Raw genomic sequence first — 11,867 nt, forward strand, 5'->3', positions numbered from 1 at the left:
CGGCCGCACCGTGGGGGGAAGCTCTAAGGCAAACTCACCACCTCTGTATGAAGGGCTGTGGGAATCACCCATATGGCAACCTTAATTCGGGGGCTCAGGGTTCAAACCCCAGCATTTCAGGGGGCCTTTCTGGAGGGGATGTAGCCGCCTGGCCCAAGGCCCTTGGTGGGCTGTTGTGCATGGCTCTGCTCCTCTGGGGTGGCACGTTAAACCCCCTTGAAAAGCTGCTCTGAAAACTGGCTCTCAGCAAAAGGTGCTGTGCAGAGCTGTCAAGTCGAGCCCTCTGCTCCGTCTCTTCCTCCCAGGGTGGGGTACCCCCAGCAGGACCCTCACCCTCCCTGCTCCCGGGGCCGTGGTCTGTGTGGTGCCAAGCCTGGAGCGGTCTCAGCAGAGAGCTGGGCACTGAGGGCTCGCTGGCAGCAGCGGGAGCCCCGTCTCACGGCAGCGAGGAGCTGGGGACTGCCCCACGAGGTTAGAAACAGGAATGCAGCGGGCAGGTTCTAACCTGGCAATGAGGGCAATGCAACGGGGAGAGGTCTCAGGAGCTGCCATGGAGAGACTGTCCTGCCTGGTGCTCACAGGGCACCTCTGCCATGAAACCCCTCCTGCACCCAAAATAGCTGGGTGCTTTCCAGACCCAGGGAATGCAGCTGCAGGGGGTTTGCCATCCTCTCACACAGGCTCCTGTAGCTCCCAGCACCTCCCACGCTGCCCTGTAAAGCCCCACTCTGCTCCCAAAGGGCCCTGCAAAACCATGCTGCTCTCCAGGGTGCAGCCCCTCTGCGGCTCTGGCATCTACCTCTCTGGTGCCACACGGTTAGGATGAGGTTTGGAAGGTCAGGGGACATCCCTGGGTGTAAACACCCAGGGTGGCACGGCCAGGGCTCTGCTCTTGCAACACCCGAATCCCACCGTCCCCCAAGGCTGGCTGAGGACACGGCCACTCCATCTCCCAGCACGGAGGGCTGGCCCTGGGGGTAATCCCATGCCTGGTGTAGAGGGGGGATGGCTTGTGAGCAGACATGGCCCTGGCTTGCCAGTCGGACAGAGGGCAGCTACTTTGGTGGTCGCAGCCCAGACTTTGGTGGCCCAGCTGGCAGTGGCTGGGCCAGCGCGGGGACTGAACCGCCTCCAAGTTAATCGAGGTTAATAGTAGGATCGTGTTGGTTGGGTTTGTGCTGTGGCTGCCTAAAAAGAGACGACTTTTAGTTTCTGGTATTTCTGGTATTTCCAGTCCCTGAACCTTCACAAGAAGAGATCTTCACCCCTGCATTGAGGGGAGGAAAGTCAAACAAGGAGCTGGGGGGAGGCTTTGGTCTGTGGGTCCCGGGATGGGAAATGAGAGGGTGCATCAGACATGGCAGCAGCACCTGAGGGCACGCCAGGGTCACTTTGGCAGTCTCCAGGGGTTGCAGAGGGGCTTTCCCCCCATCTCCTCACCCCAATGCTCTGGGTCCTTCCTTGGTTTCATGACAGCCCTGTGCCTCTAGGATGTCGGTGTGCAACTGGGATCAGAAGGTGCTGGGGGCTGCCCTGGCCATAATTTGGCCCTGAAGGTTGGCAGCTGGGTGGTGGTGGGCGAGGGTGCTGCCCTCAGAGGGTCCAGGGGCTGTTCTACTCCCCTCAACTGGCAGAGGGCTGTTCTACTCCCCTCGAGTGGCAGAGGGCTGTCCTCCTCCCCAGCTCTGAGCTGTGGTCACTGCTGTGTGCTGCCTGGAGAACAGACTGAATAAATGGAACCCTGGCTCTGCGGAGAGAAGCTCCTGGGCTTGGCAGGGAAGGGGTTAGACCACAGGGCGACCTTAAGGCCCCTGCTCAAATTTGCCATGTCCTTTTAAGAGGTCCGGGCTCCCTGGATGCCCTGAGCTGGTGCCTCCACACAACAGGCACCCATTGGGTGGAGGTTTGGGAGGAGAAGCGCCCAGCAGCTGAAGAGCTAGATACGAGGAGCTGGAGTCTGGACGTGCTGCCCCAAATCCAGTCAAGAGAGCCCAGGGAAGACCCATCAGCCCCAACATCCGACACCGGGCCATTCCCTTCTCTCCCCAGTTGCTGGCTCAGGGGCAAGTCAGCAAAACCCATCTGCAGCCCAGCAGGCCGGTGCTGTGGCCATCCCCCCGAGCAGCAGCCCCCCAGCTCACCTTGTGTGACCACCTTGCCGAAGACGGGCAGGGTGTCCAGCGTGGAGCAGTTCCAGCGGCGGTTGCGGAACTGGTACTGGCACTCCTCGATGGCCAGCTGGGCTCCGCGCCGCACCGAGTCCATCACCTCCAGGTTTCTCTTGCACATCTGCACCTGGCGCTGGATCAAGCCCTTCAGCTTCTCACAGGTCTCCTCCTCGGAGATGCTCCCCACTGAAGACAGCTTTGCCAGGTACCTGCCGCGAGAGCCGGCGCGACTCGTTAGGAGGGAAGGGCTGGAGGGTCACGACCCCACGTTCACCTGGAACACCTTGCCCTGCAGACAGTGAGGAGAACCAGTCTCTCATCCTCCCCACAGCTGAGGTCTGCTGCCCACCCGGGGTCGCCTTACATGTGCCCCTGTGGTGGCTCTTCAGGAGGCAGGCAGAGAGCAAGCCCGAGCAAAGGAACCGTCCCTCTGCAGCCCGGTCCCCTGTCTCCCGGGGAGCCCAGCTGCTGGCTCCCCTTTGCCTCTATTGCCTGCAAAGAAGATATTTTCGGCGTTGTCTGAATGTGCCCGGTCAGGTCTCCTGAGTACCGGCACATCCAAGTGCTACTAGGAGAAGCCAGAGGTCTCTGAAGTCAGCCAAAACAAGCAGGACGGGGCTCAGCTGCCAGCTCCAGCTGCCACACAGCTCCCGCAGCGTGGCTGTGTGCTCATTGCCGACAAACTGCCCTCCAAACCACTTCCCTCCTGCAGCCTGCTTTTAGTTCCCCCAGCCCCCAGCAGACAAGGATGGGCTCTGGGAGCTGCCAGGTTTCCCATCACTTGGGAGTCGAGCAGGGCTTGAAGTGGGGAGGGCAGAGTCAGGAGCCTGCCATGGACAAAGCCACGCACGCTGGGCACCTCCTCCACCAGCCTGGCTTGTGAATGTGGCCGTGAGGTCTTTGCTGGCCTGGAAAAGACTGGCCCAGCGTGGAGGTGACTGCACTTTCCATCATCCCATGCTCAGCAGAAGGAACTGCATGCTGAGTAGTGGGCAACAGGGGGAAAGGGGAGGTACCCCTGATAGGGGCAAGTATCCCACGAGCTCTTGGCATCTCCCTGCCGAGCAGGTGGGCACGATGGTCCATCCTGCACATCCCAGTAACCCAACACACCATGCCCTGCACGTGTGCGTGCTCACCCACGCCCCAGCCCCTGGATTCCTGAGGGGTCTTAAGACAGACCCACACAGCTCGGTCAGGCTGATCTCAGCTCCTCCTTCTGTGCCTGTGCCAGCGTGTGTGGCGCTGAGCCTCTCTCCTCCCTGTGCCTGCTGGCACCCGCTTTAAGTGACGCTGCTACCAGTGCAGCTCCATCCTGCCAGGGAGCTGGGAGATCCCCTGCTGTGGACAGCAAAACTCATGCTTGCACCCACTGACCACACCGAGCTCGAACGTCCCGGGAGTCGCCGGCGTCAGCTCACGTTGCTGCCCAGATGCGAGGACCGAGCAAAGGCTTTTTGGAAACCTCATTCCTTGACTTGGCATTTCCCAGCCCTACAGAGCTTGTGGGTTTTTTTGTTTGCTTGTTTTTTTTTTTCCTCCTCCTCCCAAGTTGCGACATCCTGCTAAGGATTTTTCCTTTGAAGCCCTGCTCGCCTCCGAGAAGTGACTGTGCAGAAGTGGCTCCTGCTCCCTGCCTGTTCCCATGTGTCCCAGGAGCCAGAACTGCTGACTTCAGCCACAAAATCAAGTTGTCACAGCCTCTTCCTCCCATTAGCCCTGCCAGTCTGCCCCAGGAGGAGAGAACAGGATTTTCTCTACTGTGCATCAGCAGAACTATTCACCAGCTTGGTTTCACGCTTGCAGCTGGGGGGCCGTGGGAGACAGTGAGAAAGCTGGCTTGGCTTGCAGCGCCCGTGGGGAGTCTGCATGGCAGGCTGACAGCAGCATTCAGCTTGCCTTCTGCGTGGAGATGCCTTGGTGCAACGCCCCCCACGGCACGCTGCCGTGGATCCAGAGCCAAGTTCATTCCGAGCCTCTATCCCAGCTCCCAGACTTTCTGCTCCTCTAAGGCCATCGCCCTGTTTGCAGAGACCCGTCCCGCGGCTCCCTGCTGCACGTGGCTGGCTTGGAACCCCCACCGTGGCCCAGCCCAGGGCTGCTGCCTTTCTGCTGGCCCCCACCCCACATGGAGGGGCCCTGCCTCTGTGCTGTGGTCCCCGAGGTGGGGCGCAGCAGTTGTTTGTCCCTCCTCTTGCTGCACTCGGCTGACCCAGGGTGGAGGCAGCGAAGGGTCCTCTGGAGCTCTGAGGGTGTCTGATGCTGAGCGATCCCAGCGTGGCCGTGGCAGCTCTGTCCCCCCCAGCTCCAGCCACCCTTTCAGTTTGGGCACGGGGAAGCTGATGCAGCAGAGCGCTGAGGTTCATCCCACCACACTGTGGGTTGGGTGATCAGCTTTGAGCCTGGAAGCCAAGAAAACCCGATTCTGCCTCCAGTGCTGTCTCCCTTGTGCTGCTGTGGCTTCCCCCCCTCCTCCCCTGCCCCTTCAGCAGCGTTTGGCACCGCAGGGAGGCAGCTCCTGCAGAGCAGCACGGCCGGTCCTGCTGCTGAGCCAGTGCCTGCTCCACTGCAGGCACCAGCTCTGCCCACCTCCCTTCCTACCACATCCCTCCCAACCCCAAACATTCTGTGATTTCCCAGCTGGGGGGATTCTCCAGGCGATGGGGAGTTTTCAAAGCACACGTGAAGAAAAGCGTGACAAGAGCCTTTCAAGCCTTTCCAAGTAGATGCACCTGATAAGATGCCTCCCCAACAAGCATTTAATGTTGTTTGGGATGATAAAACGAAGGCCAAGGATGCTTCAAAGATAGGTACTGTGCTCCAGGAACAGGTCTGGTAATTTGTTTTGCAAAGCAGGCAAATGAGCTGAGGTTATCCAGACAGTGCTCTGGCCTCTCTCCTCCACGACAAGTCCTCTGTGTGCCATCATCTCTCCTCAGCCCATGCACGTCTCCCCCTCCTTGGGGATGGAGGCAACTGTGCCTAAAATGACATGGCCTCATCAGACTCCCTGCTTGTGACCAGTCTCTGACATCCCATGGGTGCCATCACTGCTTTTCAATAAAGGCTTTTTTTTGGGGGGGAAAGGAGGCTTCCATCCTGGTCCCTGGTCCAGGAGGGATCCAGAGGTTGAAGAAAGGATGTAAGGAAGGACCTTTGCTGAAGGATCTCAGCTCTGAAGCTTTCACATGGCATCTCTCCACATCATAGTCAGGGGCACTGGATGGGAACATCTCATCCTCCTTTCCCCTCTTTGGGACAGCTGAAGGGCAAGGTAAGAGCTGGAACATGTGCTTTGCCTTCACCAGCACTCAAAGGTGCTTCCACCTCTCGACTCACAGAGTGTTTCCCAGGGCTGTCAAGCCCAAGGAAGGCACCAAACCCATCTGCAGCATCCCATGGTCACCATGGAAACCCAGTTCTAGCACTGCACCCGGTCCTTAATCAGGACCTGGCTCCAAACTTTGTTTTCCTGGGCTGAGGTGGTAGGAAGCACAGACAACACCTTTGTCTACCTGCTCACACAGCCATAGAGGCACAACAGGAGGAAACCAAAGGGCTCCTGCCCTCTGCAAGGTCTTAGTGCAGATCTCCATCCTGACACCACGTCTTGACTGCTGTGCAGAGCTGCACAGAGCTCCAGATTATGACTTCAGTCTCACATGCAGCCTCAAAACAGCCCTGCTTGTGGGAAAAAAAAAAAAAAAAGGCATTTTTTTCTTCCTTTTCTGAGACTGGGTAAACAATGTTTCAAGAGCTGAGCTGCTGCCCAAGCCATTTGCTCAAGTTTGGTCTTCTTGCTTCATCGTGGCATTTATGTTTCTTTTCTCCTGCTTTTAAATGCAGAGAAATCACTCACAGGAGAAGATCCCTTTTAATAAAAGTCATTGATTTAACACTAAACTGGAAGAAAGCCCTTCCTTTTTTTTAAATTTTTTCCATCCACAGTATATAGATCAAAATTGAAGCCCCATAATTTAAGCAGCTGCAGCTGAACCACCCTGCAAGATGTCAAATCAGGAAACCTCAAGCCCAGGGAAGAGGAAGAGAAAAGGTGGAGGGGAGGAAAGCCCTGTTTAAATAAAAAAAGATGAAAATCATTTCAGGAGGAAGAATAATTGGTGGAATGGAGACCTTGGGAGAGCCAGAGCAGTTGGGAGATAGGGCCAGAAGGAGAGGGGAGGAGAATCCCTCCCGTGGGAAGGTGTGGGAGTCTGAGTCATTGACAAACTGTCAATAGAGGCAGGTCAGGGAGGGTGTAGCAGATATCTTAGAGAAAGCAGAAATCTCTGGTTGTTTCTTCTACTTGAATGACTTTCAACTCTTTGTGTTGTCTCACTTTGGGACTATTTTCCTGCAGCCAGTAACAGCCTGACCCAGACCCATCACTGCTGTAGCACTTGGAGATACAGAACACAGCTACCTAAAGATCAGAAGCATCACCCTGTTCATCACTCAGCCTGCCTGGGAAACCTACCTGCCCGAGGCCACAAAAGGCTGGTTCAGGTCTTCAGCTGCAGAGATGCTTCAGCTCTGCTCCTCTCTAGGAGGCAGGCTCTGCAGACATCCTCCCTGCTCATGGAAGGACAAAGTCAGCCTGGATCAGCACCACATCTCGGTGCCTTCTGTGGCTGGACCCATGGTCAGCATCTCAGTTAGGACTGAGGTTGCCTTGTGCAGAGAGGTCTCTTTTGAGGAAGAGGAAAAGGCTTTTTTAGGATGGAAAAACCAAAAGCCCCTGAAGATAGGCAGATGCATGCAGAGAGAGGTACCGACCAGGCACCGCAAGGAGCCCTCCTGCAGCTATGGAGATGGGGATCATTTTTTCCTTGTTGCTTTCCCCTTCAAAGCAGAGAGAAGGCATGGAGAGATGTGCCAGGGTTGGCAGGTCAAAGGGTGCTTTAGGTGGGCCAGCTGTGCTTTGTCATGGTGTCCCACACTGGGCTTAGTATCACTCTCCCTGTGCCAACAGGGCCAGGCTTGTAGGTACCACCCACATCCTTGGCATGGCTCAGCAGGTCTGCCAACTTGGGTATGCTCCTGTCAGGATCTGCTGGACATCTGCAGCCTCCAAGGTTGCTCTTATCTAGCTGATGGCTCTGCAGCAGAACATGTCCCTCTCAGAGACTCAGCATCCCCCTCCTGGGATTAGATATCCTGCCTTTCCACCCCTTCCAAGTGTAAACCATGATTTACAGTCACCATCTGAGAGCCTGTCTGGTTTCTTCCCTGGAAGGAAAGCAGCTCTCTGGCTCAGTCCTTCCTGTCACAGTTACTGCACGTTTCATCTCTTGGCTGAATCTCTGCTTTTCACACCCCAATCTCCACCTCCAATTAACAGCTGCCAAAACAGTCTCCCAGGAGGAGGCATTGCCCTGCTCTCCATTACCTGCCTGCAGACCTGGGTGTGCAGCTCCACTGCCTGTGCTCAGAGGGGAGCCTACAGCTCAAATCCCTTCCTCCTACACCTTGGACCCTGCACCTACCACCACGTGCACCTGGCAAACACCCACCTACCCACGCACCATGGTGGTGGTCTGTCCCATCAGAAGGCTCAGGGGACAGCACAATGACCTGGCTGCTGGTCCTGAGCTAGTGCTGCTTCGTGGCTTTCTGAGCATCTAGAGGCACCATCTCCACTTTGTGGTGGGGAAGACCAGCGTGGAAGCTGGGAAGATCAGAATGAAGGCTGGGAAGATCAGAAAGGAGGCTGGGAAGATCAGAAAGGAGGCTGAGAGCAGCATCCATTTTGGCAATCTGCTTTGGATGTGTGGAAAATATCCTTTACTGCGTCTTCCTTTATAAGTCAGTCAGAAGCTTCTCCTGGGCTCGAGTACAACAGCAGAGCCTTGTTGCAAGAGAAGGCAGGTGTGGGCTGCTGGGCTGAGCTCTGTGGGAATTCCCCTCGTGCAGCGCTTCAGGCTAGACCTGGCTGGAGAAAATCTGATGAGTTTTTAGTTTTGATCAGAATTTGCAAATATGTGGCAAGAGAAGCCTTCTGCAGGATTAGTTTGATCTCGCCCGACTAGCAACAGACCCCAGGTTGCTCTCTATCAGCCAAGGTACTCAATTAATTTTTTCCCCAAGTAATTTCATGAAAGCACAACCCTGGCTCCAGCTCTGCTGAGCCAGCCAGATCCTGCACACCACCGCCCCAGCTGCAGCCCGTGGCAGCAGCTCCTGGAGAGCCTGGAGGATGCTGCTGGGGAGGGAGGGGGGTTGCCCACAGGCATGGGGCAGGAGTCAACAAAGGTGTCTCCAGAGCAGAGTCTGCCATTTGAGCAGCCTTGGATGACTGAGATTTTTGTGGATTCACAAGGCTTTCGAGCTTTTGGGAAAAAAAAACCTCCAGGTGTTGTAAGAGCCACCATTGTTGCATCTGTAAGGAAATATGGAAGAGTCTCCTGGAAACTGTTGACCTCCAGGATTACTCAGCAATTCTATCATATTAAGAAAGCCCAAGCAAATGGATGTAATGCATTTCTCTCCACCCACAAGGATGAATTAATGGAGAGGATGGTGCCTCTCAGCCGAGTAACACAAACATTTTTTTGCATCAATGCAAAAGTCCTGCTCTGACTCATGGAGTGACAGAAAACCATGGCAAAGACTGAGTCTGCTCCTCGCTGTTGCTCACATTTGGAGCTGACCCAGTTCTGCATAATCTGGGGTGCAGAGTGGTTTTATCTCACTCATGGCCATCCTCCCTAGAATGGTGCTAAAGGTTGGGGTGTAGTTTTCTTTAAGGAAATTTAAGGAAATTCCTTACTTAGGAAAAGACCGAGAAGCCCATGACGGCTGAGGAGCCAGGGAGCACGTGTCCCTCCTGCACCCTGGCAAACACAGCCCTGACGTCCTCCTGCCAGTCAGGACCAGCACCAGGACAAGCTGAACTGGTTGGAAGTCCAGTGCCAAGACTGGCAGAGTCCCCTTGCCTCTGTGGGATGTGGCCCTTCTAGCCAGTCTGCTTCCATCGCTGAGCTAAAATGAGCTGCTTTTGTCAAAAGTGGCAAGGCTCATAAATAAATAAACACTAATTAATAAATCTTTCCAATGGAGGCTGCTGGTTTCACTCTGCCTGCACCCTCGGCCACTGGTTGCCTGCACCACCAACCCCACAGACCTGGCTGGACCCCTAGAGCAACGCAGAAGAGCCCTGGGCACCCCAGAGCTGCTGGTCTCACCCACCGCAGCCCTCAGAGCAAGGAAATCCTGATGGAACCCATCAGTGCGAGCCACCCGCCCGGCTGCCAGCGCAGATACGACCTGGGGAACTTCCCTGCTGCTCTCCTGGCATCAAACCCCAGGGTGTGGGGAGGGGAGCAGGGCTGGGGGGAGCAGCTCTGCCCCGCAGCGAGCTGCACCTGCCGAATCGGCGCGGCGGCGGCACGGCATCTGCCCTTTTTCAGGGAAAATGGGAGGGTCCCCGCCACAATGCAAAGAATTCTGTACAAAAATTCAACCACGCCACGCTCAAGGCGAAGTGAGCCCTCCCTGCTACCAAAGCTGGGGAGACTCAGCTTAAAAACAAGGCAGGGCTGGTGTAAAAGCAGAGGGAGGCAGGTGTAGGAGCCAGATGTGCTTCCTCCCAAAGCCCCCACGCCCCACAGTGACCCAGGCGGGCACAAAACGGGCGCTCAGGCTGCTCTTGCAGAACCCCCACTGCAGAGCTGGCAGGGGTGAGCACGGGGAATCGGGGTGCATGTTTGCAAAGCACCTTGTGATGTCTAGATGAAAGCAGGGGCAGAGGAACCCAAATTCCTTTCATCCCTCCCTCTTCCACCCTCGAAAGTGGTTACTATTAGAGAGTAGCTGCTTAGCCAGGCTTGGTCAGGCACTTGCAAGGTCTTCAAGCTTTCCCAGAGTGCTCAAATTCAATTTTTTTTTTAAGGGTTTAAAAGCCCATCTGTGCTCCTGGCCCTTTAAGCCAAGCCTGGAGCCCAGACGGAAGTTTTAAACCCCTGTAAATATGGGGTAGCCGGAGCTGCTGGTGGCACACCCTGCTCTGCAGCGGCATAACCGCATCTCAGACCCTCCAGCGTACATGTGGAGAGCCTCCTCCAAAGCCAGTTTCAGCTGCAAGGGAATGGAGAGAGGCTGTAAGGATTCCCAGATAGCCTGGTGACTGGGGGTCTCACCCGTAAGGGACCCCTGCCCTGTTGTAGTCGATGCTTTCCAGGCATGGGATGGACTCTGCTCACTCAAACCATGCAAATGCTACAAATCACAGCAGCCCCACGTGCAGCCACGTGCAGTTGGTGGATGTTTACACCCACATCCTGCTTTGCACGCTCTCTAGTTCACCTCTTCAGGTGGACTTCTCTCCCTCCAAAATAGATAAACAAATGAATAACTAACTTCGTGGCCTCCCGCTGAAACAGGAGCTTGGCACTCCCATCCTGGCATCAGAGATGTGCTTCTTTGGCCGAAATCCTCTACAGCCCACCCCCAGCACTGGGATGGGCTTGGACCACTGAGAGGACACGCTTCCAGATTCAACCACATCACTGCACGTGTGGCTTCAAGAGCTGAACTGAGGCTGTGAAATGTGAGTTGCTTTGAGAGCAGCTCGGCCACTTCCCCTGTGTAAAGCCTGTTCCCTGGACTCCCCCAGAGATAGAGCAGAAGCCAGAAGGACCTTCCTGCACGCAGCCAGCTAGATGGAGAAGGCTCCGATGACAGTGCTTCATTTAACTTTACAATTCTGTACCACACAAGGCAGAAGGAAAAGCTTTAAAACTCTCTGAGCCTCCTAAGGCAGGAGGAAGAGCACACCTGAGGCTCTCCCGAGAAGGGGGAACAGAGCATCTCTTCAGATTCGGAGCACAGAGGTTTTCTGGATAGGCAGCAAGCCAAGCAACAACTCCCAAAACTTAAGGCACCAAGAAAACACACCTGAGGTGTGCTTCCTAACCAGAGAGAAAGCAGCTTGGTCTCTTTAATGAAAGGATTTGGCAAAGTCCTTTCCAGCTCAGCGGTCGCTGTCGCAGAGCCATCCCTCTGAGAGATACCCCCTCTGTCTCCCTTTTACAGGGATGGGGTGGCTCAGAGAACACCCTTTGCGTGGCCAAAACGAGCCCTTCCCCACAGAGCCAGGCTCACAGCAAACCTCCAGCTCACGCGTTGCAAGCAGCGACTCCGCGAAGTGCTGGGGGAGTGCGAGTCCGGGCAGGTTGGAAGAAGCTTTAGGGGGAAAGTTTGAAAAAAAAAAAAAGAAGTCACAACGGAGCTTAATCACTAATCCAGCAGGTTTCTGGGAAAGCAAACTTCACCACGCTGCCACCCAGCGCACACCCCTCTGTGCAGGAACACGCACCCGGCGAGGCTGGATGTGGCCCCCGAGTGCTGGGCACGGGCTCTGTGACGAGGCAGAGCGAGCCCACGGGTGCCAGGCTTTGGGAGGACCTCCGAGGCACGCTCATTCCTCGAATATCTGATAGCTCCTGGGATCCTTCTAACTCTATTGCCTCCAGCAGCCTTTGTTTCTGATGTGAGAAGATAAACAATGGGAATTGTCTTAATCCTCGAGGCAAAGAATAAAAAGCACCGAGCGGGGGATGATCCTTTTATCACGGTACATTTTCAACGTCCAAAAAAAAAGTTGACCCCCTTCCTTTCAAAGGCACTGAAATGTCTCTGCTTTTCCTCCCCTGTTGGCAGGAATGAGCCCGGGCTCTCCCGCTGCCGAGCCCCCCACGC

The 11,867-nt window shown here is 55.7% G+C and overlaps 1 protein-coding gene across 1 annotated transcript in view; it reads right to left on the reverse strand.

The window, feature by feature from the left end:
* Positions 1-11,867, reverse strand: part of LOC103778978 (protein Wnt-4-like) — a gene marked incomplete at its 3' end in the record, with an annotated part of 13,220 nt that overhangs the window by 692 nt on the left and 661 nt on the right. Inside the window, exon 2 of the mRNA XM_008946596.1 lies at positions 2,142-2,377. Coding sequence (XP_008944844.1) covers positions 2,142-2,377 — 236 coding nt within the window. The remainder of the gene's footprint in view (positions 1-2,141; positions 2,378-11,867) is intronic.

This window comes from Merops nubicus, unplaced genomic scaffold (assembly GCF_000691845.1).
Source record: "Merops nubicus isolate BGI_N331 unplaced genomic scaffold, ASM69184v1 scaffold30418, whole genome shotgun sequence".
In the NCBI taxonomy this organism is placed as follows: domain Eukaryota; kingdom Metazoa; phylum Chordata; class Aves; order Coraciiformes; family Meropidae; genus Merops; species Merops nubicus.